At 35.7% G+C, this 27094-nt stretch overlaps 1 protein-coding gene across 4 annotated transcripts in view; it reads left to right on the forward strand.

Annotated features, from left to right (window-relative positions):
• Positions 1 to 7162: 7162 nt before the first annotated feature.
• Positions 7163 to 27094, forward strand: part of PTBP2 (polypyrimidine tract binding protein 2) — an 82273-nt gene continuing 62341 nt past the window's right edge. For all 4 annotated transcript variants that reach the window (XM_063103987.1, XM_063103988.1, XM_063103989.1 and 1 more), the window contains exons 1-2: positions 7163 to 7224; positions 8941 to 8971. In XM_063103987.1, coding sequence (XP_062960057.1) covers positions 7217 to 7224; positions 8941 to 8971 — 39 coding nt within the window. In that variant the 5' untranslated portion in view covers positions 7163 to 7216. The remainder of the gene's footprint in view (positions 7225 to 8940; positions 8972 to 27094) is intronic.

A 27094-nucleotide genomic window follows, 5' to 3' on the forward strand; every position in this document is an offset into this window, starting at 1 on the left:
ATAAATTATATAGTATGTTGGAATATAATACGTGCTTTGAAGAATGAGTAGAGTAAGGAAACGGGGATGGAAATTGTAGGGAAGAAGTAGCAAGCGGCAGTGTTAAGTAGTGTTATCAGGGTACCTCTCATTGAGAAGGGGAGATTTGAATAAGACTTAAAAATGGGGGTGTTATCTGTGGGGAGGGAGACAGGGGAAGGAAGAACAGAGAAACAGCTTAAGCCAAGGTCTTAAGATGAGACAGTGTCTGTCATGTTCTAGGGTCAGCAGACTAGGCCAGTAAGGTGGAGAGAAGTGAATGAAGGAGAGAGTCATTAGGGATGAGGTCAGAGAGAGGACAGGGGACTAGATCGTGCATGGCTTACAAAGCTTTGTAAGGACCTTGGCTTTTCCTCAGAATTAAATCAGGTTCCATTTCAGAATTTTGAGCAGAGGAGTAACATGTCATTCCCTTTTGAAAGGATCTCTCTGGCTCCTATTAAGAATAGCTTGATGTGATGTGAGAGTTTCTTTCTGTCTTTCTAAAGGATATATGATTAAGTAAGCTCCTATTATATTTTAGTGTGGCTGCCAGCATTGATCAGAGCTACATGCCTTCATTTGATACATTTGTGTTCATCATCAAACATAAATTTAATGCCAATTGACTTACATCAGAATGCCTAGGCTCAAGGGAATGTCATGCTTTGATCGATTTTAGGTTGGGATTATCTGAAATTATCACTATGGAAGGGGAATGATTACTTTGATTGGTTTACCCTTGGAGCTGGAAAAGAGAGTCAAACCTATCCAAATTGAGTGGCTATTCCATGAAGGGAGAATAAAATGAATGTTAAGCTGCCAGCCGTAATGCCCTCTACAATCATCTTGGTATAAGGATTATTGTTTTCTTCATATTTATGCTAACTCAGCATAATCTGAGGGCAAAATTGAGTAGAACACTGTAGAGAGCACTAACATTTATAAAGCAAATATATTTCACAGGGCCTAGTTTGCAAAGCCCTGTAGTCTCACGTTTAACCTAACCTTTTCGAATTACGTATACAAATGTTAACCTTGCAAAAGACTGGAAACTTTCCTCAGGCTAAAGTCTCTGATGTAGATAAGGAATTGTGGCACAGCACAGTTGCTGGCTCAAGGACAGACAAGTTACCTGATTGATATGTAAAATACTGGGGAAATTGCTGCACGGAAAAACAGTGTTTGCTAAGATCAAGCTTTTGTTGGTGGATCGACTTAACCTCTTGCAAATTGCAGTATGGAATGTCACTTTGTTATTTCACTGATGTTACCAGCCTCTACCATTAAACTATACTTAGCCATAACCCCACCTATGTTCTTTTTCTGTAAATTCCTGGTCTGGAGAATAAATGTGGGGAGGAACCCCAGTTCGTGGTTAACTTCTCAAGGAAGGAATGTCTCTCTCTTGAGGCTTCGGGGTCTCTCACTGCTTGGAAGAAATGGTCTTTGAGTAATCCTTTTTGCATCTCTGTCATCCTATGTGAGGCAAAGCAACAGAACACAATGGTACTATGACAATCCTAATTGAATAATTTCATTAACAAATCATAAGATTATAATTGCTTGGGTCAATGCCTCATGATTTCTTTATAGGGACTGTATCAAGCCATGAATCTCCTTATATGTAGAGTATTTATGCAGCTGAATTTTTTTAACCTAAATGAAGCACTTTACATTTATATTACAATTCTATTCCTTTTAATATCATTTTTAATGCTGATTTTATCTTCCCAATATAAATTATCTGTCATTTGCAAATTTGGTAAAAATACTTCATTCTGAATTCTAAATAAGAACAAAATCATATTCCCTTTCCCTTTCTTAAAAGGATGCTTTATTTCTATAATTGAAAATTGGTGTAGGTAGTGAAGGGATTATAGACTGAAGTGACAATGCTCCAACAGAGACATCTATTGTAAAACAATTAAGAGACAACCAAATCGAAACTATTTTCAGCTCTCATTTCCTAGTTCTTCATTGCCATTGTTAAGGATTCAAACTACTCTGAAAACTTTAGAGATATTAAAAGATTTTGAAAAGGCTGATGGCTTCCATTTGTTATGTGCTTTCTTTGTGAAGTCATCAAAAACTTAGTTTGGGCCGAGCCTGTGGCGCACTTGGTAGAGTGCTGCGCTGGCAGCGCGGCGACGCTCCCGCTGCGGGTTCGGATCCTATATAGGACTGACCAATGCACTCACTGGCTGAGTGCCGGTCACGAAAAAACGACAAAAACAAAAAACAAAAAACAAAAAACAAAAAAAAAACTTAGTTTGGAAGAGTTATTCATTCCAGATATGAGCTTAAAAACTGTATGCTGACTTAAAATTACAGTATTTTTATTTACAAATCACTTGTCCTTAGTTTTCACTTATGTGACTATTTGCATATAGCCACATACATTATGATGTGAATTGTATAATATTTTTGTATCATAGTTTATAATATTATAAAGTAAAATGATGTCATTTCCTTTGATTTAGCATTTTTTTCATTTTTTATTTTTCTGTGTATTTTTATTTTTCCCATTCTCTCCCCTAGTTTAAATCTTTATGTATAATCATTCTAAAAACTGCTGATCCACTCAAACTATTGTGTTCTTTTCCAAGAATAATCTTTATTATGTGCACAATATAGGAAGGACAGCCGGCTATGCTGAGCTTTTTTCAGTAAACATGTAGATAAGCAGTCACTATTGCTGAATACAAAAGAGGCAATGTTTGTGCTAAAACAGTCCCTTGCTCACTGCCATCTAATCCCTTCTCTTTTTTAATATAAAATTTTTTTTGATCAAAGTAACACATGCACATAGCTTAAAAAGTAAATAGTACTGGAAGATTTACCATGAAATAAACAAAACCCGAAAACACTCTTGTCTCACCCTTTCTCATTCCCAAGCACCATAGCCCGGAAGCAACCACTTTCAGTTTTTCTTCTGATTCTCCTAGTATTTACTTACCTCCATGCTTCTGATAATATGCTCACTTGCCACTTTCTCACCTATCAATCCCAGACATTATCAATTGCCTTCTTAGTCTGGAAGATGAGGGTTTACAACTCCACAACACACACACGTGTGCATCCATACTTTCTTCCATCCTACAAAATTGTTTCACAATATTAATTTTATTAATATTCAGTGCTTATATTATTATAAAGATGTGACTATTTTTACAATTGAGCCACAGATCATACTATGATTATATGTTCTTATAACTTTCTATTTATCTTGCAGTTAATTTTTTAAAATTACCATGTATTTTTGATTAATTCTTTTCCTAAGCGTGCCAGCAGCACTATAAACCTCTGTTCAATATATTCAGACATTTTTTACATATAAGTTCCATGTTTTTCTTTGAGACATCTTTCCTGGAGCCCTCTGGTCTCATATGCCATTGGAACCTTGGGCCTACTCTATACTATGGGCTTAGGGCTTCTTTCACCAACATCCAATTTCCTCCTTTCCTATGTTGGATCTCTGCTTTCCTGGTGTATTGTCATGTGTTACTGATAGTTTAGAAAGAAATCCTTTTTCTCAGTACTGTACTCAGAAGCTTTGTGCTATGTATGCCTGGAGGGGGTGGCTTAGTAGAGTTTACCCTGAATTTCCTTTAAGTGAGGCTGAGCCTATTTGTTTTTACTCTCCTGTAATATATTCACATGTTTTACCCATTTTTCTATTTGGTTATTATCTTTTGACTTTTTTATTTGTAGAACTCCTTGTATATTAAAGAAATCAGTACACCCCCTACCCTCCTTTTTATTACAATAGGAATGGCTAATATTTTTCCTCAAAGACTTAAGCAGCATGGAGGACAATTTGATAGCTTCTTTTAAAACAACAAAAAATGCACTCTACCCAGTAATTTTATTTATAGTATTTATCCAGTAGATATATTCACACATATGGAAAATCATTTAGAAACAAGGATATGCATTGCAGAATTGTTTGTAAATTGCAAGATTGGAGGCAATCTTCTTCTTTTTTTGTCAGCTGGCTGTTACAGGGATCCAAACCCTTGACCTTGGTGATGTAACATTACACTCTTACCAACTGAGCTAACCAGCCAGCCCTGGAGGCAATCTAAATGTTCATCAATATATTCTAGTTAAATACATCATGATTTACTTAGAAGAATATTATGCAGCTGTATATAAAGAATGAGGCCGTTCTAAATGCACTGATAAGGAAAGGTCTCTAAGATACATATTTCTAAGTGAAAAAATAAGTTATAGAATGGTGTGCATAGTAGTGATTAGTTATTGCTTTTGAATAAAAAGAAAAACTAGGTATGTAATCATATGTGTTAGAGCATCTCTGAAAGGATATGCAATAAACTGGTGAGACAGTCACCTCTGGAACATGGAACTCAGTAACCGGGGAGTACGAGTAGAAGGTATGTGCTTTTTCTTTTTGTAAGTTTTATTGATATATGACTTACATACTCTGAAATTCACCAGTAGTAATTGTCTAATTCGAAGAATTTTAGTATATTTACAGAGTTTTACAGCCCTTACCACAATCTATTTTTACAACATTTCCATCATTCTAAAAAGAAACTTTGTGTCCATTTACAGTTATTCCCCATTCCCACTCCTAGCCCTAGGCAACCTTACCTACTTGCTGCCTCTGTTTGCCTTTTCTGGATATTTTGTGTATGCTTTTATACCCTTTGAATTTGCTTTCCTCTATTTTTGAGTTTATATTACCTTTTTAAAAACATTATCCAATTAATCCTATCATTCCCTCTGCTCACAAGAAGAAACTGCAGCATGAAAAAGTTAAATGACGTCTTTAGTACTATAAGTAGACAAGAGTTGGGGCTAAGAATAAAATCAGAACATTATGAACAAGATCCTATTTCCTATTTTTATTGCATAAATATTAGATTTCATTTTGGCTTAGGAGACACTGAAATTTAGATTTAATCATTGTTCACATAAGTGTAAATCTCTGTAAAAGGTCAAAACATTTACCATTCAGACAGGAAAGAACAAACTATTATACTGAAAAAAGATGTGGGTATGAAAATAATACTGTACAGGCACTTCACTTTTTATTGCCTTATTTGGTTAGGAATCCATAAACACTAATAAAATCTTGTCCTATATTACCAAGGTTGGCCACCTGCTAATGTTGAGATTAATGATCTACCTCATGGTTAACTAAAAATCATACAAATTTAGATGTGGATGGGGCTTCAGAAACTTATCTGTGACATTTCCCCAGATTTATTCCTCTAGATATCAGCCAATCTAATTTCTTTGTGACATGTTTAACCTTTGTGAAAATCTCTATATAGATTTATTTATACGAATATTGTTGGCTGTTAAAATCCAACAGCCAAATTTGTGGCCCATTCCTTTTCAAATGACTAATAATAGTAATAACAAAATAATGATATGATAGCACCCTTTATTATTCACTATAGCCAGTCACTGAGCTAGGGAGGTACTTTACATATTTTAAGGCATTAAGACCTCACAAACATGTAGGATAAGGGCCATATTTTTAATCCCATTTTTAGTAAAGGAATTTAAAATTCAACTTGTGAACTACCTTAAATCTTTTCTAGAAAGTGTTGGCTTAAATAAGCGAGCATATTGACTGTTGTGCGTTTGTAGTCTTGCAGGAGAAAAAAATTTTAAAAAACGTGTTTTTGTGAACACTGTAATTTCTTCTGCCACCTAAGGACAGGGTTCCCCCGATTATGGAACAGTGACTATTAATGTCACTGATAGTAGGTACTTTATGTTCCAGTGGTTGAGGACAAGGGAAAGCATTGTAGAATATTAGATTTGATTTTTTTTCTTTTTTTAAATTGACAATCCCTGAGGCAAGTTAAGAATTTTTAAACATTGGATGCTTTGAAGAGTTCTATAACAAAGTATTTGGATAAGATGCTCTTTAAAGTTATGTTTAATTTAAGAGTAATATTATTTAAAAATTATACAGAAACTACCATTCACTATGGTGAAATTCCAGCTAGTAAAGGGTAAGAGGTTTGCCTGAAGGAGATATGAGAAACCCAGAGTGGGCATTGAGAGCAACTGGAGAGATATAGGTAACATTTGCCATTTCTCAGGATTAGAAGTGCCTTTGTATGTGCGTTGGGGTTAGGGGTGAAGGGTGGAGGAAAGGGAAAGGTGCTGGGAAAGCAGTAACCCACTGGGCAAATTTTCCCAAAACGGGCGCCTTTTCAAACTTTGTTGAGCCTTTGATAAAAACATGCTAAAGGAAAATGTCCACTATGCTATTAAAATTAAAATGGAGACCATGGACATAAAGAAAAGGGAGTCGATTTGCGTAGCCCATTTTAATGTTTCTACCCTCTCTAACCAGTGATGAAGACTCAGTTCTCCCCACTTTCCCTTTCAGGCCCCCAAATGTTAGAGCCTAACTATCGGTAGCATTTTTAGTCCAAATACATCGCTCTACCTGCCTCTCTTTCGACTCAGGCCATTGTGAGTAGTTTCTACAGGTGCACACTAATCATCAACTTAAGAGAGAATCGCATCGTCCTCTGCTTGGCGTGGTACTACAGGTCTGCAATTAAAAAGGCTCTGTTTCAGTTTGATGAGTTCTACTGCTTCAGAAAGTATTGTTTTTACTAAGCAGTAGTCTTGTTCAGTGGGGTAAAGATTTTTGTTTTAGGGGATGGAGAGGGTCTGCAAATAAAAGATGGCATAGGAGAAAAGTTGTAAAATATTTTTTCCTTGGCCCGCATCGGTGGAGGGCAGCCAAGCTCGGACATGGGCTGGAGAGAAAAGTGGAGGCTGCCTGGGGGCAGACCTGCAGTCCAGGGCCACACTGTTGAGATCCGGGGCACGCTGAGCGCAGGGTAGGGAGGTGTCCCAGCCATACCGCCCAGGGAGGGGAACCCAGGACGCCAGGCTCCGCAGCCGCAGCAGGTCACGTCCCAGAGGGCGGCGGGCGGAGGGAGCCAGGCGCGTAGCGGCGCGGAGGAGGCGACGGCGGCGCCCACTCCCCCTCATCCCTCGCCCCGCCGCTCTCCTCCCGCTGCTGGGCGCCGGCGCGCTCGGCTCTTTCCGCCGCCGTTGCTGCCGCGCGCTGCCCCGTGCGCTCCGGCACCTTCGGCAATTTCCGTTGAGCTCTGGCCGCCATTTTCTCGCCGCTTGTGTGGCTCGTTGGCTGCGTGGCTCGGTTCTTGTGAGCGAAGCTTTGTCCGCTTCGGCAATGGACGGGTATGTAGTCGGGCCGGCGAGGAGATATGTGTGAGAGAGTAGTTGGGCCGCCGTTCGGCCTGGTCGGGGGTCGGGGAGAACCCCTCCGGCGGCCCCTCCCAGGGCCGGGCTGCCGTTACCCAACCCCCGCCCCATTGCACACACCCCTCCCTTTGCTTCTCCCGGCGGGCTCCGGTCGAGAAAATGAAAAGAAAGCAGGCTCAGAGGCTGGGGAGGCTTTGGGGCGACGCCGGGGGGACGGCCCCGGAGGGGGAGCGGGCACAGGCTTGGTGGCGGGGGATGGGGTGGGAGCCCGAGAACGTCTCTCCCGTCCCTGCCCCCCTCTAGGAGCCATTTCGGTCCGTACCCTGGGACCCGAACCCTGGGGTAGCGGTGCCCGCGGGAGCGAGTCGGGGTGGCAGAGACAGGCCCGTGCGGGGCTTCCTCGGAGGAGAGGAGAGAGGCACCTCAAGCACCGCAGCCATCCCCGACCTGCCCGGCCTCGCCCGGCCCGCCCTGGCTGGGAGAGATGCGGGTGGCGGGAGCTCGGGGGAAGCCGAGCGGGAGCCGTTGGCGAGGGGGGAGGGCGCGCGGCCGCGGGAGGAGGGGGGAGGGCAGATGTCACACTCCTTTGTTTTCATTTGAGTCTGGTCGTGGGGGCGGGAGGCAGGGAAAAAATGCCTTTTTGTGAGGCCTCAGAACATTCAAGGCTTGGCAAAGAGGAGAAAAATTAAATCATCTAAAAAACGAAGTGTTTGAGGTTGACTTCGGTTACATGGGTAGAGGCCAACAGCCATGGCAGAAACAAGAGCAGATAGTCAATACAGGGCCATCTTTTTAGCTACTTTAGCCAGTTTCTGGAAAAACAAAAACCACCACAAAAAAGCCAGAACCGTGCGGCATCTTTGAGAGCCTAAGAGTGAGGATAGAATGCTGAGTGAGGTGAGGCAAGGGCTCTGGGAAATGGTTTGGACCAGTGTGTGCCTGCTACTAACGCTCCACATCTGAAGAGAGTCAATAATTTACCTCATTGTTAGAAAAGGGGCTCACTTTAGGGCGGATATAGGGCAGTATTTGGCCCGTTTGGGGGTATAAAAACGGTGTCATTAACGTGTATTAGAATCAATGACTATTTGAAGAGTCAGAAGTAAAATAAGAGTTTATTTTGGTTAAGCATCTAGAGTCTGGTGTTTTCTAAAGATAGTAAATGAAGATCAGAGAAAAGTTAACAGACTCAGAACTTAAATCATCCTAGAGATTGTCTAGAGTTTATATTCCAGGTGAAACGTAAATCGGGAGAAGTCAGTATATCTCCAGATCAGCCCGGAAATTCATGGCAAAATTTGCAGTGAAATTCATGTTTCCCGATTTCTAGATTTCTACATTCTGTCAAGAATACTAAAGAGTTTAATTAAGAGTTAAGTTATTAATCTGAGTGTACTAGCATTGTAGAAGTGTCAGTATAGTGTTTCGGGTTTTGTTCTTTTTGCTATTAGAAGTGTTGTTAAAAAATACCATAAATTTACTGAATTTTGTTTCACGTTTTGAAAGCTAATTTTAGAAAACCAGGTGCATAATAGAATAAAGAAGTGTCACTGACCATCTGTGTATTTGTTTTCTGTGTTGTGAATGTCTGGAAGATGTATGAATGATGAACTACCCTAAAAAGTTTTGGAGTCAAACAGTGATCATTTAAAAGATAACAAGGGGTTGAAACTATTTATTTTTTCTTTACAGAATTGTCACTGAGGTTGCAGTTGGTGTGAAGGTAGGATAAGATTGTTTGAAACTAATATGAAAACTGGGATTTTTGAATCTACTTTTGTCATAATTAATGGAAAATTTCAGTTAGCTTTTGAAAACTGTAATGTAGCTAATAAAACCCAAGTGTAACATGTCTCATTTACTTTGTAAGTTGGATCGTATAGTTTATAATCTAAATAAACAACAGTCATAAGTTTTTCTAGAACTGGCAGTCTGTAAGACTAACATTTTAAGGTAAGTATGCATGGTGTTCAGGGAATTAAAAATGCTTTTCACACGTAGCTTCTTGTGAATACATGATACCCTAATTTTCTGAGGGGAAACAATGGTTTTAAATGGACCATAAGTGATTTGACCTAAATCATAAAGTTTTATTTTAATTTTTTTTTACTCTTCTTTTTTCTTATGAAAATGAAAATATTTTTCTTAGTAATAAGGCACATTAGATATTAGTTGTCCTGACCATTAAAAAGAACCGAAAGTTGTTTAGGCAACTAGCTTCAAATTTGAATCAGAAGTTAAGAGCTGGTTTGTCTTTTCTATTAAAGGAAGATTGGCTTTATAGTAGAGATCATTTGGAATCGTTCCTCGCTCACATTTTGGCTAGGAAAACTACTTATTCTTTAAACCTTAGTTCTTATGCTTTATTTGAATACTTGCACATTTTAACATCATGATGTATTACAACTTTTTGTTTGCAAGTCTGTCTGCCCTCTTAGGGCATGATCCTTGTTTTTTAGCTTTTTAATTTCCCAAGCAACAATGAGATCCTCCTTCCCATCAGCCCCCTCCCCGCCCCCAACGTAAATAGTCTTGAGAAGCTGTATGCTTAGTGCATTGATGTTGACTGTTCAGAATATTATTTGGAATTCTTAAAATTGTATTCATAATGGTGTGGTATCTTTAGAAAACTTTGGAGATGTTACTGTGTTTTCTTGCTTATTTTTTGTCCTCTGCTCTATACTGAACTAGATAATTTCCACACTGTAATATTTAGGCTTGAGTTCATATATGTAGATGTTCTTTCTGGGGGAAGGCATATTTAGTTTTATTTGTCGATATTTTCCAAGTTGAGATAGTTACAGGGTTTGAAGTTGGGAATAGCTTGAGTACAAAATGTAGATGTTGTATTTACAGTCCAAACAGATTTCCTCTATGAATTTTGTAAAAAAAAAAGCTCTACGAGATTCTTTTGTAAAGAATAAATGATACCAGTCTGAGTTGACCATTATTAGTGGATGAGGAGAATGAGTTTATAGACAAGACCTAGAATGAGTAGACAGAAGAAAAGTGGAGAGAGTTGGGATAGGATGTCTAGATATGGTGTATTGGTTACACCAATTTTCTGTATTAGTAATATGAGGAGAAAACATTAGAAAATGATGTAAAAATATCTGCTATTGAAAAAATTTATTGTTTTACATAATTTTCTGAGATAACGGGTAACAATTTTTGCTTTGGTGTCAGACCTGTGTACAACTAATTGAGCTTTCTTTAAAAATTTAAAAAATTTTTTAAAGAAGTACATGTGCAGGTTTAAAAAAAATTCAAAGTGGTAGGTACAGTTCTATTTCTTAGGTGTATGTAATTGTGTTGAAAATTTTTTTGTGCATTTTTCCCCTGAAATTATTAATTTGTGTATTAAACATACAAACATCTTTTTTCATTTACACAAATGGATTCAAACTATGTGTTCTGTCCCACATCTTGCCTTTTAAAAAAAAAAATTGCATTATTGAGATATTATTTGACATAAACTGCCCATATTTGAAGTATACAGTGTTTTGACGTATGTATACACCTATGAAATGATTACCACAATCAGGATAATGAACATCTATCACTCCCCAAAATATCATCTTGCCCCTTTGTAATCCCTCCCTTCTGCTTTTTTCACTCCAAGCAACTACTGATCTGTCACTATAGATTAATTTGCATTTTTTAGAATTTTGAATAAATAGAATCATACAATATGTCCCCTTTTGGGGGCGGGGGTCTAGCTTATTCCCCTCAGCCTAATTATTTTGAGATTGACCCATTTTGTGTATCAATAGTGTATTCCTTTTTGTTATTTAGTAGTATTACACTATATGGCTATACAGCAATTTGTTTATTCATTTCAACTCTTGATGGACATTTGTTTTGTTTACAGCTTTTGACATTATAAATAAAGTTACTATGAACATTCCTGTACACATCTTTGTGTGAACATAGGGCTTTCTTTTCTCTTGGGGCCTATGATTGGAATGGATGGATCATATATATGGTAGGCATGTTTAAATTTTAAGAAACTGCAGACTGTTTTTCAAAGTGGTTATACCATTTTACATTGCCATCAACAGTCTGAGATTTCCAGTCCTTCCGGATCCTCTCCCATGCCTGTTGTCTATCTGTCTTGATTGTAGACATTCCAGGGGGTATGAAGTGATATCTCTGTATGGTTTTAATTTACATTTTTCTAACATATGTGATGTTGAACATCTTTTTATGTGTTTTTTGTGAAATATTTATTGTCTTTGATAAGTCTGTTTAAATATTTTGCCCACTTTTTTTTAATTGGGTTATTTCTTTTTTATTGAGTTTTAAGAGATCTTCATTCTGGTTACAAGTACTTTATCAGATATATGGTTTGTAAGTACTTTCTGCCAGTTGTCTTTTCATTCTCTAAGCAGTGTCTTTTGAAGAGCAGTAGTTACTAATTTTCATGAACTCCAGTTTACCATTTTTTTCTTTTACGGATTGTGTTTTTGGTATCATATATGTAAGCCATCTGCCTAACCACAAGTAACAAATATTTTCTCCTTTGTTTTCTTATAGAAGTTTTATATTTTGGTTTAACATTTAGCTTGTATTTCATTTTGAGTAAATATTTTGAATATGGTGCAAAGTATGGGTCAAAAATGTTTGATTTTGTCTGTGGACATCCACTTTTTTCAGCACCATTTGTTAAAAAGACTATCCTTTCTCCATTGAATTGGCTTTGTAGTTTTGTCAAAAATCAATTATCTGTGTATTTATGATTCTATTTTTGTACTCTTCTCTTTTTTTATTCACCCATTTTTGTATAGCTAGATGCCAAAAACATTCTGTCTTAATCACTGTAGCTTTATATTTGAGTCTTGAAATCAGGTAGACTTGGTCCTCCAACTTTGTTCTTTTTCAAAGTTATTTCGGCTCTTCTGGGTCCTTTTCGTTTTCGTATGAGTCAGTTTTTACAAAAATCCTGCTGGAATTTTACTGGATTTGATTTGAATTTGTAGAGCAATTTGGGGAAAACTGACATCTTAACAATGTTGGCTCTACCTACTTATCAACACAGTTTCTCGATTCACTTAGGTCTTCTTTAGTTTGTTTCAGCAGTGTTTTTAGTTTTTAGTGTACAGGTTTGGGGCATCTTTTGTCAGATTTATCCGTAAATATTTAATATCTTGATGTTGTAAATGATATTTTTAAAAAATCCAATTTCCAGTTGTTTGGTGCTAGTGAGTGTATAGAAATACAAATGATTTTTGCACATTGTTCTTGTATTCTGTACCCTTGCTAAACTAATTTAGTGACTCTGACACCTTTTTGTAGATTGAAACAGATTTTCTGCATAGACTATTCATGTCCAGTTGTCTTTAGTTTTCTTCCTTTCCTATCTGGGAGCCATTTTATTTTCTTTTTCTTGCCTATGGTGTCTGGTACAATGTTATATAAAAGTGTTGAGAGTGGGCATCTTTACCTTTTTTTCCTGATATTATTTGATTTTTCCTGATACTAGCGTGAACACTAAATTGATATTATTTCTTCCTTAACTGTTTGGTACAGTTCACCAGTGAAGCCCCATGGGCCTGATGTTTGTTTTCTTTGTGGGGAGGTTTTAAACTACATACTGTCATTCTTCAGTATCTGTGTGGGATTGGTTTCAGGACCTACTGCAGATAAAAAAATTTTCAGATGCTCAAGATCCTGATATGAAATGGCATAGTATATTCATATAGCCTGTGTACATCCTCCTGTGCCTTTTAAATCATCTCTACATTACTTATAATACCTCACACAATGTAAATGCTGTGTAAATAGTTGTTTTACTGTATTGTTTTAGGGAATACTGACAAAAAAAGTCTCCATGTGTAGTCCAGTCGCAATTTTTCTTTCCTAATATTTTCAGTCTGCTGTTGGTTGAATCCATGGATGTGGATCCCACAGATATGGAAGGCTGACTGTATTAAATTTATGTAGTAGATACAGGGCTATTCAGGTTTTTTTATTCTTGGGTGAGCTTTGATATTTTGTGACTCCCATAGAATTAGTCCATTTCCTCAGTTGCTGAGTTTATTTACGTAGAGTTGTTCATGATATTACCTTTTTACACTTTTGATATCTATAGAATCTGTAGTAATATCAGTTCTTCTTATTCCTGATATTGATAATTTGTATCTTTTTTTCCTTGTAAGTCTGGATAGTTTATTGATTTTATTAATTTTCTCCAAAAGATGGGCTTTTGGTTTCATTGAGTTCTCTCTGTTTTTGTTTTTGTTTAATTGATTTCTGCTTTTTAGATTTTTTACTGCTTTGTGTTTAATTTGCTCTTTTTCTGCTCTGTTAACTTTGATGCTGATGTTATTGATTTGATACCTTTTCTAATACAGGGATTTGGTACTATCTATTTTCCCTCTTATGTACTACTTTCATGGCGTCCCTCAAATTTTGACATATATATTTACTTTCATTTAGTTAAAATTACTTTCTAGTATTCTATTTTAAAAAATTTCTTTGATGCATGGGATATTGGGAAGTATTTAATTTCCAAATATTTGGAGTTTCTCTTATATCTTTCTGTTATGTATATCTGAATTTAATTCCATTCTGGCCACAGAACATATTTTGTAAGACTTGAATCTTTGTAAATATGTTGAGACTTGTTTTATGGTCAAAATATAGGATGTCTTCTTAATTATTTTAAGTACATCTGATAAAGATGTATGTTCTGTTGTTGGGTTGTGTGTTCTATAAATGTCAGTTAGGTCATGTTTATTGATAGTGTTGTTCAAGTGTTCTCTATCTTTACCAATGCTGTGTGTATTGTTGTTACCCACAGGCCAGGCTCAGCTTGCACTCTTGTATTAAACAAATGACCTGAGAGTCCAAAAGTTGGTGCAAGGATTGGAAAGTTTATTTAGATTACGGGTACTCAACTAAATGTCTAACCAAGCAAGCAAACAAAGAGAAAAGAGGAGCAGTGGGGTCCAGTTTATCCTAGTCCCTGTAAGTGGGGCCAACCTATTCCACTGACAGTAATTGATAAAAAGCAGTTCTCCCCACTGTTTTCAGCATAAAGAAGAAAAGTATCGACTATATTTAAATCAGAGAAACAAAGTATAGCCAGGAGCCCTTCAGGATGCGCAACAGAACAGAAGAGGGCTCGGAAAATCAGAAAATAGCCATAGCCGGGAGCCCTCCAGGGTGTGTACCTACATAGTAGTGGATACAATCCAACCATGCAGCAGAAGAGGGCTCAGAAAATCAGAGAAAGGTAAAGAGAATAAAGCATTGCCTTGTCAAAATTTTGGCCAGGGACTCCAGGAGAGATCTACCAGCAGCAGAGACATGGGAGCTAAATAGTCCCAGTGGCCTCTTGCCTCTTGCAGCTAGTGTCTTCTCTGGTGTCCAAAGTTTTCCAGTTTTTGCCAGTGATTAAATTAGGCTCTCGGATTCCAAAGTCATAGAAATAAACAATGTATCCAACAGTAAAGCCAGCAACACTTTATTAAAAGAGGAGATAGACTTATGCATAAGGGTGGTAGAGACAGACAGTAAAGCTAGTCCCGAGGGGAGCTGTTCAGGGTCTTTTATAGGGAAAGGAGTTAAGGGGTATGTATAGGCCAGCATCATTGGAGGTGGTCCATTCTGTTCTTCCTGGTTTTATCACGGGTGCATGCTCAGTAGGCAGTGGTGTTCATCATTGTCACCCCAGGAGGGTCATTGTAGCAGTCACCTTGATGCTTTGTGCACAGGTGGGAATTCCTAAAGGGATCTGAAGGTTAATCTGTAACTTTTACAATTATAGTAAACAAGCCTTGGGGAGGAGGGGTTGCAACTCAGTAAATATCTGTTTCTTCTCTTATCTCAGCCTGTTTTGTCAGGGCAGCCCATGGGGTAATCATTTGCCCTGGGGGGTCTCATGACTGAGGAGTGGAAAAATAACAGTGTCCTCTGAAGGGAAAATGGAGTCAGTTTGGTTCACAGGCCTAGCCTTACTCTGTTTCATTGTTCTATCAGTTACTGAGAGAATATTAAGATCTTCATCTGTACTAATGGATTTATCTGTTTCTCCTTGCAGTTATGTCAGTTTTTGCTTTATGTATTTTGAAGTTTTATTATTAGTACATAAATGTTTAGGGTTACTGTGTCCTCTTGATGCATTGACCCCTTTTATTATTATGCAGTGACCACATTTATTCCTGGTGAGATTCTTTGTTTTAAAATCTACTTTTTCTGATATTGTCACTTCAGCATTATTTTGAATAGAGTTTACATGGTATATCTTTTTTTCCATTCTTTTCCTCTTAACCTGTTTGTGTATTTAGATTTAAAGTGTGTTTCTTATAGGCAGCATAAAGTCAGGACTTGATTTTTATCTTATAACTTCTTTTGGTTGGTGAGACCATTTACGTTTGATGTTATTACTAGTTTGTTTAGTTTTAAAACTACTACTTTGCCGGTTGTTTTCTGTTTGTCCTTTGTGTTTTTTGTTCCCTTTTTCCTCATTTTCTGCTTTTGGATTTTTAAAAATTTTATCTCTTGTCAGCTGATTAGCTTATAACTCTAGCTATATAAGTCTTGGTTATTATTGGCTGCTTTAGGATTTATAATACTCATCTGTATGTAACTTATCACAGTCTTCCCTCAAGGGGTATTTATACCACTTCCCATAGACTATGTGTTATCATAATAGTATATTTTATTTCTCCCTTCTTGGTACCTCCCTTGTGATATTGTTGTTATACATTTTATTTCCATGTACTGGTGTGTTATAAATTCTACACTGCGTTCTTTTTGTTTGAATAGCCAGTTATTTTTTGAAAAGATGTAAATGATAAATATTTTCTACATTACTTGTAATGTAGTTACCTACATGGCAGTGAATATTCGGGAGAGTCTCTGCAGATTTCCAGAGTTCTCTCTGTGTGCACCTCTCTTCTATGGTACTTTGCCATGCAGACTCTAGTTGTTTTGTTCTTGTTGTATTCAGCTCCTTGATTTTAGACTCTTCTTTTTGCTTTGTTCAGTGAGACTATAGGACAAGAAAGGTAATTTATGAGTTTTATTATAAAATCTGTTGCATTTCTTTAAAATGGCTTTTACATTCTTTGTAATTTGTAATTAATTTGAGGGGTTTCATTTCTGTACTGTTAACTATTTTGCCAGTGTGAAATCCTTGCAAAATAATAGGCCTATTACTTGGGAAGATGGAAATGCCTGAAGTGATTGTGGAACAATACAAGGTGGTACTCAATATGATAAAATGTTAACTTTTTAGATGCAGATTTTAAGTATGGTGGTTTTAAGTATTATAGAAGTTCTCTTTTCAGTAAGTTAACTAAATCAAGTAAATTAACTTTTTAGTAAGTTTACTAAATCGAGACATTATAACTGGACAACTAATAAAAGATCTGTTTGTTAAAATAAGTTAGCTTTTTCCAAGTTAGGTTTTGCTTGTGTTCTGAAAACACTGGTTTCAAATTGCTGAACTCACAGTTTAAATTGTAATATGGTTACTGAATTCATCATCATTGGCTTGCTTGGATAATTGCAATTAAATAGTATGCTAAACCTAACTTTTTTGTAGTAGTAGAATGTAACTAGGGCCGGCCTGTGGCTCACTCGGGAGAGTGTGGTGCTGATAACACCAAGGCCACGGGTTCAGATCCCGTATAGGGATGGCCGGTTTGCTCGCTGGTTGAGCTTGGTGCTGACAACACCAAGTCAAGGGTTAAGATCCCCTTACCGGTCATCTTTTTAATAAAAAAAAAAAAAAAAAAAAAGAATATAACTAGTTCTTTAAAATAGGTATGTTATTCAAAACTTTTTGTTTGGATTTTTATATTTTTATTTTATTTTTAATTTTTTTTTTTTTTAATGGTACATAATACTTGCTGGGGTATTGTTGCTAGAATTTCAATTTATAGACATTTATGAGGGTGCTTCAGAAAGTTCATGGAAAGATAGAATTGAAAGACAATACAAATCTTTCTATGAACTTTTTGAAGTACCCTCGTATAATGCTACTAAATGAGAGCACTATGTTAGAGGTTGGTAAATCAAAAGAACTTGAGAATAAAATATGTACCTCTTGAGGTCAGGGACCTTGTTTGTTTTGTTTATTGTTCCTCCATCATTAATAGTGTGTGTTAAATAATGCATATTCAATTATATTTAATGATTCTTGAAGTGTCACAAGCTCATAATTTTATGAGCCATCATTAGTATAAAAAGATAAATACCAATTTTAGTGCACAGTATTCCTTTTTTTTTTCCCCCTGGAGATCCAAAAGAGACTATGTCTTTTAGGGTATCATCTCGGAGACATAAGTATCCAAGGTTTTAATTAAGTTCTAAGTGGCTGGAGTAGGAGAGATTCATTTTGGTTGGTAGGATAAGAGTAAGTGTCACTAACCTAGTGGGCTGTGCTATGCCTTGTGGATAGGTTGAGGGGGATGGAGGAGGGAGTGGAGCACAATATACATTGAGAGAATGACATGACCAAAGTTGTGTCGATAGGCTGGGGAAATTCACAGCCATTGAGTAGTGAGTTGAATAATTTCGCTTTTATGGCTGAGGGTTTATAAATGGCTATGAGAGAAAAGATAGGGTGGTAGATAGGTTATACAAGGCCTGAATTGCAGGTTATGACATTTATACTTCATCTAGTGGGCACTATTCTATATACCTGTACGTTTCCGTACATAAAAGCAGCTCCTTATTCTGCTTTTAGAATATGGAGACTGAGCTTTGGTATTAGATGGAGTGCTGTGAATTAGAATTAATGAATCTCTATAATTGTTTATTATTTTAGTCTCTTACTTGGTCTGTTTGTGTTGCTAAACTTTAAGAATCTTAGTCATATTGCATTGAGGGATAAGATGGTTATGTAATATTTTTACTTTAAAAGTAATAAACTATCACAAAAAATTATCACAAGAGATGTTTTATGAGCAACAATTCTTTTTATAACTATTGTGGTGAATTTTAGACACAATAATATCATGAACTGTTATATATTTATCACTAAGTCCCAACAATTATCAACACCCCATAACTAAAAACTATTGATATCCATACTCTACTTTTGTCCTCTTGTTATTTTGAGACAAATACCAGATATCCATATTGTTTCATCTGTAAATGTTTCAGTATATATCTTTAAAGGATAAGGACTCTCTCTTTTAAAATATAACCACAATAATGTTAGAACACTAAAAAAAAGTGAACAATTACTTAATATTATCAAATGTTAAATCTGTGTTAAAATTTCTAATTGTCTCATAAAAGTCATGGTGTATTTATAGGATTTTTTAGTGGAGGAGGGTATCAGGATGAAATAAGACCAACACATTTGGTAGGGTGATATTGCCTCTTTCATATTTTAATCTACAAGTTCTTCATCCTTTTTTTTTAATTGCATTTTATTTGTGGAAGAAAACAGGCTGTTGGTTTTATAGAGTTGCTCATATTCTGCATTTACACATGTTGTGATGCTGTAATTTAATATCTTCTCCATATTTCTGGTAAGTTGGTACTTAGATCTAGAGACTTAAGGAGATTCTCTGTTTTTGGTAATACTATTTTAATAAGTGATGATGTGCTTTTATTCCCAAGAATATTTCTTATGTTTTTCTTTCATTTTGTTTGTGTTAAGCATAATCTGTGCTCAGGGAACACCTGTTGATCAGTATGTTCAAAGGCTACCTACAAAGAAATGTATCTAAAAGTTACCTTAAAATTCATACAATAGAAATACAATATTAAGGTTTAATGTAAATTGGAACTATTGATGGGCAAGAATGTTTTTGGTGAAGATTTTGTTAAGAATATGTGATTTAGAATTAACATACTAGGTTTGACAACTCTGTAACACTGAACAAATTAATCTCTGAGCTGTTTTTAAATGGGCATAATCCTATCTCCAAAGCTATTTTGAAGATTAGATGAGATAATATGTGAAAGACTTGGCACACTGTATGACACGTAAGTACTCAGGATGATGATAATGCTTGTTACTGTAGTTCTTTAATCTGTAAATCTGAATTTGAAAGGAGCACTTTAATGGAAATAGAATGTGGAAAATTAATTTCTAAGAGATCCTGGAGTACAGTTTAATAATAACTGCCAGACAGCACTAAAGAGAGAATTAGTGAACTAAAAAATAAAAATTACTCAGAATTTAGCACAGAGCAACAGAGATAAAAATAGCAAAGGGATTAAAAGATACGGAGGAAAGGAAGCAAAGTTTTAACAAATATTTAATTAGAGTTCCAGAGAGAGAAATTAAAGATTGCGGAGAGGCAAATTTGAAATGCTAAAGGCTGATAATTTTCCAGAATTGATGAGCTGTATATGAATTCTTAGATTTAGGAGGCACAAGAAAACCTAGACATATAGTGAAAGAGCAGAGCACCAAAGACCCAGAGATCTCTATTTCTTTATTTTATTTTTTGCTGCTGTCTGGTATGGAATCTGAACTGGTGATGTCGAGTGAAAATAACTGTCTGTTATTTTATAGTCAGTTAAGTTATCACATATGGAGAACAACAAAATGAAGACTTTTCAGAAGTACAGTTCTCCCCCCAAAAAGACAATTGAGGAAATTTATCAGTGGACCCACTAAAGGAATTTCTAGAAGTACTTCAGGAAGTTCAATGACACCGGAAAGGAGGTCTGAGGTAGAAGTAAGGCAGATTAAGAATTGGTAATCCTGTGGGTAAATCTAATTACTGACTGTATAAGAATGTAGTAGCAGTTAATTGCTTGATACAGGACTTAAAAAATAGAACTAAAAATATTAAATCATAACAACATGCAAGTGTATAGTAGAGTAACTGGAATTTAAAAATTCACATGATCCTAATATTGACTAGAGCTATGTTGTCCATTACAGTAGCTACTAGTCATATGTAGTTATTGAGCACTTGGCATGTGTCTAGTCTAAAATGGTCTTAAATTGAAAAATACCCACAGGTTTCTAAGGCTTAGTATGAAAGAAAAGAATGCAAAATATTTCATTTTGTAAATAATGATTACATGTTGAAATGATAATACTTTGGTATTGGGGGTTAAATAAAATATTAGTATTTGTGTTATCTTTTTATTTTTACTCTTCAAAACATGGCTAATAGAAATTTATAAGATTACGTGTGTGGCTCACATTATATTTCTTTTGTACAGTTCCACTCTGGAGGTTGGAGATTTTAAAAGTCCAAAGTGAATTAGAGAAGTTTGCATTTTAAAATTGTAAGGGTGAATACAATAAAAACAGGTATAGAGTGTATAACTGGGACGAGGAGTGACTGAAATTGGAGATGTGTAATCCAAAAAAAGGCAGATAAAGGAAAGGAAAGAATAGGACACAAAGTGAGTTCATATTTTAGTGGTGTCAAAGGCTCTATAAAGGATTTCTTTGATCCTTTAATAGAATTTTTGGGTTGGGGGCGAAGAGTGGACTTGTTCTTGTTCATTTCAGGTAGAGAAAACTACAATAACAAAAACCAGTGAGGAAAACTGGGACAAGTTGAGGAAGTAAGTAGTTTGTCTGAAATATAGGTTGAGTTAGAATAGAAGATAAAATTTAAAAAGTAGTTTGGACAGTAATGTGGAAAGAAAGCTTTGAATGCAAAGGATTTGCAATGAGGAACCTTTGAAAATTTGACCTGCTTTCTCTTAGGTATCAGTATTTATGTTTTCCTGGGGGGGGGCTCCCCCCGTATATTTGCATTTTGCATGAGAGAGAAAAGATTATAAATTGCTTCTACATACATTATTGTCTTATTTAATCTTCACAACATTCATATGAGTTAGGAATTATTATTCCCTTACTACAAATTAGGAGAGGGAGGTTCAGAGAATAAATGACTCATCTGTAATCATGTTAAGAAGTAAAGCAGGGGGTCAAACCCAGTGTAAACAATGCAAGTATTTTTAAAAAATACCTTATAAATTCACTCAAACAAAAACCAAGCAAGAGTTTATATACCAAAATACCACTTTAAAAAATCTGGACTGAAGAAGCTGGCCAGTTAGCTCAGTTGGTTAGACTGGTGGTGTAACACCAAGATCAAAGGTTCAGATCCCCATACTGGCCTCCCCCCCGACCCCCCCCCCCAATCTAGACTGAAACACATAAATTATCTTAATATATAATGTCTTATAACTTAATAGCATAATAAACCTCACTTTGAATCTTTGTATAGCTTAGTAAGTTTTCATGGTTTGCAAATATTCTGGTTTATTATTAGATTTTCTTAATATGCTTATGTGTTGAAATACTCAGTTTGAGATTGTTTTTTATCAGTGGGCCTTGATGTGCTTTAAAAAAAGAATGCTTTGTTTCATAATCTTGTACGAATATTTTATATCTTATCTGATCATTTTTTCCTTATGAGTTAAGTGCACTTGTAAATAAAGATGTTGATTGCAGCATTATAAGTAGTAGAAATAACAAATGTATGGTGATAAGAAAATGGTTATGTTATGTTCACACAGGGAACTAATAAACATTCCAAATGATGTTTCCTAAATGTTTTTAATACATGTGAAAAATGGATTAAATATATACACAATTTATATATGTCCCCAAAAGCTGGAGGACAGTATACACAAATGGATCAGTTTTCTTCAGGTTGATGAGGTTACTTTTTTACAATTATTTTCTATATCTACATTTTGTAATATCTATTTTGTAATAATAAAGAAGTTATTGCTAAATTGGTTAAACATAGAACGGTTTTTTTTTTAATCTTAGTATGTTATTACTTGTTATAAATCTTTTTTAATTGTGGTAAAAACATAAAATTTACCATCTTAACCATTTTTAAGTGTACATTTCAGTTTGAAGTATATTAATACATAATAATGTAAAGTTACATTGTTGTGAAACAGATCTCACATGACCTCTTTGTATACTCTGGTTTCTCTTCAGATCGCATAAATCTTTCGCCTTTTTCACATGACCTCTTTGTGAGCATGGGTTGGGGGGACACAAGCTATCTGCTGTCTCTTCCTATAAGAGTATTCTATCATGAGGGCCCCACCCTCATGACCTCACATAACCCTAATCACCTCCCAAGGGCCCCGTCTCTAAATACCATCACATTGGGGGTTAGGGCTTTAATCTCTGTTTTTTGGGGGGACATAAGCATTTATTTATTTATTTAAATTTTATTTTAAGGGACATAAGCATTTAGTTCATAACACCCTGCATATACTTCACCCTCAGTTCCACCTCAGGAAGCCACTATCCCAAATTTGGTGTTCAGCATTCCTGTCAGTTTCTCTTTTACTACATGTGTTTATGTGTTGTCTTAAGTAATGTAAGGTTTTATTTTGCATGTTTAAACTGTGTAGAGATGCTGTTATGCTGTGTGTATTCTGTGACTTGCTCATTGTGTTCAGTGCTGTTTTTGTTTTTTTAATCCCTATGCATAGCTCTAAGTAATTTTCATTGCCGTATAGTATATTATATGACTATGTCATTACCCTGTTGACAAAAACTGAGGTTTCTAATTGTTTTCCATTACAAGCTGCTGCTATAACATTATTGTGCATATTCCAACATCTGTTAATATTAGAGTTTATTTAGAAGAGGAACTGCTGGATTATAGGGTGTGTCTATATTTTCAAATCAATTGAATTGTAGGGTGTGTCTATTTTCAAATCAAGTGAGTAGTGGTATGTTGCTTTTCTAAGTGGTATCTTGTGGTTTCAATTTGAATTTTCTGTTGATGATTTATTAGTTGATTGGCTGTTAATGTTTTTTCTCTGTCAAATGCCTGTTTGTCTTTTTTATGTAGTTTTCTTGTTGATTCCTAGGAGTTTTTATGTATTGTGTATACTAATTGTTTTTAGTTATGTGTGCTACAGATAACTTCTTTTTCTCTGTGGCTTGTTTTTTACATTGCTGAACAGAAGCTGCAAATCTTAACATCACATTTATGTTTTTCTTTTAAGAATCTTTCTTTAATGCAAGGTGTTAAATATAGTCTTAAGGATTTATTTTGAAAGTTTAAAAATTCTGATTTTTCACATTTAGGGCCTCATTCTATCTGGAATTTAATGTTTTGGGTAATACGTGGTCCAGGTTTAATTAATTTTCCCACATGGATAACACATTTAGTACCCACTTAATTGAGCAGTTCACCTTTTCTCCAGGGATCTGCAGTGTCACCTCTTCAGGTTTTCATATATCCATGTAACTGTTTCTGGGCTATCTGTTCTGTTTCATTATTTGTCTATTCCTGTGCTAGGATCGCAGTGTCTTAATTAGTATGGCATCAGAATAAGTCTTGGAAACTTGTAGAGTGGTTTTACAACTTTGTTCTTCAAAATGTCTTGGCATTTTTTTTTTACTGTGTATATTTTAATATCAGTTGGCTAAGTTCCACGAAGACTTTTTGTGTTTTATTTTAATTGTATTAAATTTAGTAGTTAATTCGGAGAGCATTATATTTACATTACCAATAAAAAAAATGGTAATATTTGAGCTGAAAAGCAGAGAACTGTAACATTTCTTTGAAGAATTTTCCACTTTCTTCCCTATGTTTTCTCTAATTATAAAAGACATGATGCAGAAAACTTGATGCTTTAGGCAAAGAGGAAAAGAAAATCATTGCTAATCTTAACCCACCACCAAAGCCAATCACCATTGTATGTACTTCCCATCATTTTCCCTATACAGCACAAGGGGGTGAGGAAACAGGGATACTTTGACAAGTAGTTCAGTTTTTCCAAAGTTGTTGGTTTATTCAGTTACTCAGTACTTCCCTAGAAAATTACCTGTTTTATTGAGAACTTCAAATTTTTCAGAATTGTGTAACACTTTTGAATTCTCTCTTTTTTGTTTTCTCCTGTTTCTTGATTTGTCTTGCCAGAGAACTTATTTTACTAGTTTTTTCAAAGAACCAGCTTTTGTACTTATTTCTTTTTGTTTCGTAATTTACTAATTTCTATTTTTATCTTTTTCTGCCTTATGCTGTATGTATTTGACTCTTTGGAGGGGATCCGCTTTACATGGAACTTTAGTTTCTTGTTTAAAAATGCATTCAGGTTTAAGGATGATCAATTGATAGCAGTGGCAGTAATTTTTGAACTTTAGAGTTCCCTTATTTCATTTTTTAAAATTTCTTTATAAAAGCTTCAAAATATATAAAAATAGAAGGAATGGTATAAATAATATACTTTTTATTTCTCTTGGAGGATATTAAAGCAAATCTCAGATTATTTCATGTATCTCACAGATATAATCTCTTTCTTAAAGGTGACATTGACATCATTATTATACTAATAAAATTTAAAATAATTTCTTAATATCATCTAATCTCCAACAGTATTCAAAGTACCTTTTTCTTCTTTTATATCAGGAACCAGGGAAAGTCAGCATGTTGATTTGGTTAATGTCTTTTAAGTCTCTTTATCCCTTCCATTATCTTGCCTTTTCTCTTTTAGAGAAAGTGGTTCATCTGTACAATTTCTGCTTTCTGGATTTTGCTGATTATTCCTTCATATTGTCATTTCATCTACTCCTCATATTCTCTGTATTTCCTGTAAACTAGTACCTGTAGTTAGACGAAGCTGATCAGATTCGTGTTTAATTTTTAGCTTTTAGCAAGAATATTTCATAGATGTACTGACTTTGTAATTCCTGTTGTATCCACACCAAGAGGAACAGAATGTCTGGTTATTTCTGTGATGTTAACATTTACCAGTAGGTTGAGGTGTTGTCAGCTTGGTGCATCTGTTATAGAGTATTCCATCGTCCTTTCACCTATTAGTTTTTATTAGCTAATGATTGCATAATTTTATTGGGTATTACAAAAATGATATTTTCTTGCATATATTAGTTACAATTCTTCTATTAAGAAGAACTTTGTCCATCAGTTGTTTGGTCACACGGAAGTACCCTTTTTATAAGAGAATCAGGACAGATTTTGACTTTTTAAAAAATTTTTTGAAGATGGTACCCGAGTAGCCTTCAATGTAACCAATGCGACTTCCTTATTTGTTGTTAGTATCATTGTGAAAGCAAGGATTTTAACATTTATTTTCAGTCTGTTACAGTGATCATTCTTTTTAAAATGCTCTGAGTTGGTGGAAGAAAACACATTAACTGTGTGTTTCTGAGTAACAGCAACAACCATCACAGAAGACTGACTTCTGTGAACAAGTGTGTGGGTGTTTCTCTCCTCTGTCAAGCAAGCAGTTCTCCATTGGACACCAGCTAGGCGATCTCTAGTTCAGTTCAGTTCTGACACTGTCTATCTGGAGATAGGGTCACATCCCACAGGTGGGGTTCAGTCCCCAAGACTGCCTTCCACTTCAGATGCCAGTTGCAAGTCCAGGCCGATGGACCAACTAGATGTAAATCAGCATTCCCACAACCCTCTCCTTGGGTTTAATTAGTTTGCTTGTGCAGCTCACAGAACTCAGGGAAACACGTGCTTATGTTTACCAGTTTGTCATAAAGGGCATTACAAAGGATAGAGATGTAGAGATGCATGGGGTGAGGTATGGGAGAAGAGCCACAGAACTTCCATGCCCTCACCAGTTGCCTCCAGGAACCTCCACGTGTTCAGCTATCCATAAGCTCTCGGAACCCTGTGTTCTTGGGTTTTTATGGAAGGTTCATTATGTAGGCATTATTGAATGATTTGAGTGATGGGCAACGTGTAGAAATATGATTGTACAAAAAGGGTGTGATCTAATGCTTATAGGCTGGGTGGAGAAAATCTCCAAGGCCTGTTTGTTCCAGTTCTTTGCCTCTCTGTGCAGCATTTCTTCCTCCTGGGTATGGGGTGGGACCCCTTATGAAATGGAGGTCTTATGATCGATCTACAGCTCATAAGGTAGGTCAGAGAATTTCTTTATGACCAACTCTTAAGACAGAAAGGCTGGGGAAGGTTAGAAAAATCAGGGAACTGTGGACAGAAACCAAAATATCCATATCAAAATATCACAGGTAGTTAAATTGTTGTCTCTTGGGCCAGTGGAAGCTCATAACACCAGCAGCTTTAATACTTGCTCAAAGTATCATTTCTTGCTTCAGACTTATAATCAGCCATATCTTTAAAAAGTCCTGGTTTTTGTTTGTGGGAAATGGTCCTTAGAGACCACAATAATGGGGGTGCCAAAGTGCTAATTACTCTTAGGTGGTTAGTGCTTCAAGGCCCTTTAGGTGGACAGAGTTAACAATTTTCACTGAACAGAGTTAGGAAAAAGGTAGAAATACATTATGAGTTCATTAGTTATTTCCAATTCGTATTTAAGGTTACAGTTTTTACTTTTCTGATTTTAGATTTATATACCTTGTACACTGAAAAATCTTGCTTGTTAACATTATTACAAACATACGAATACTAGTATTTTTAAAAGCAACATTGCTAACATTGCAATTATTCAATGTAGTTTTAAATGTCTTTGTAGTTATTTCTATCCTTAAAGTATATTCCATAAAGAGTGTTTAGTACAATTATATAATTTTTAAATTTATTGAAATAATTCTCTGTGTGATTCTGCTACCAAGTTGATAAGTTTGTTTTATTTTCTTTTTAACTTTTAGGGACTTTTTTCACTTTTAAATAAATTTTCCAAAGTTAAAACTATAAAACAAGCTACATTCAGAGAGGTCTAGTCTTCCGCTTCTGTCTTCTCTACTTTGTTTTATCTCTCCCCTTATAGGTGTCTATTTCCATTAATTTTTAATTTATTCCTCTTTTATTTGGTGTGATTAAATGAGAATTTCTTCCTACCCTCACCCCTCCACAACCTTAGATAAAAGGTAGCTCATTGTATACAATGGTTTATATCTTAGCATTTTTACTTTATAATAAATATATCCTGGAGATTACTCCATAGCTGTATATGGAAATTTTTC

The sequence above is a fragment of the Cynocephalus volans genome, chromosome 8 (assembly GCF_027409185.1).
Source record: "Cynocephalus volans isolate mCynVol1 chromosome 8, mCynVol1.pri, whole genome shotgun sequence".
NCBI classification, from domain to species: Eukaryota; Metazoa; Chordata; class Mammalia; order Dermoptera; family Cynocephalidae; genus Cynocephalus; species Cynocephalus volans.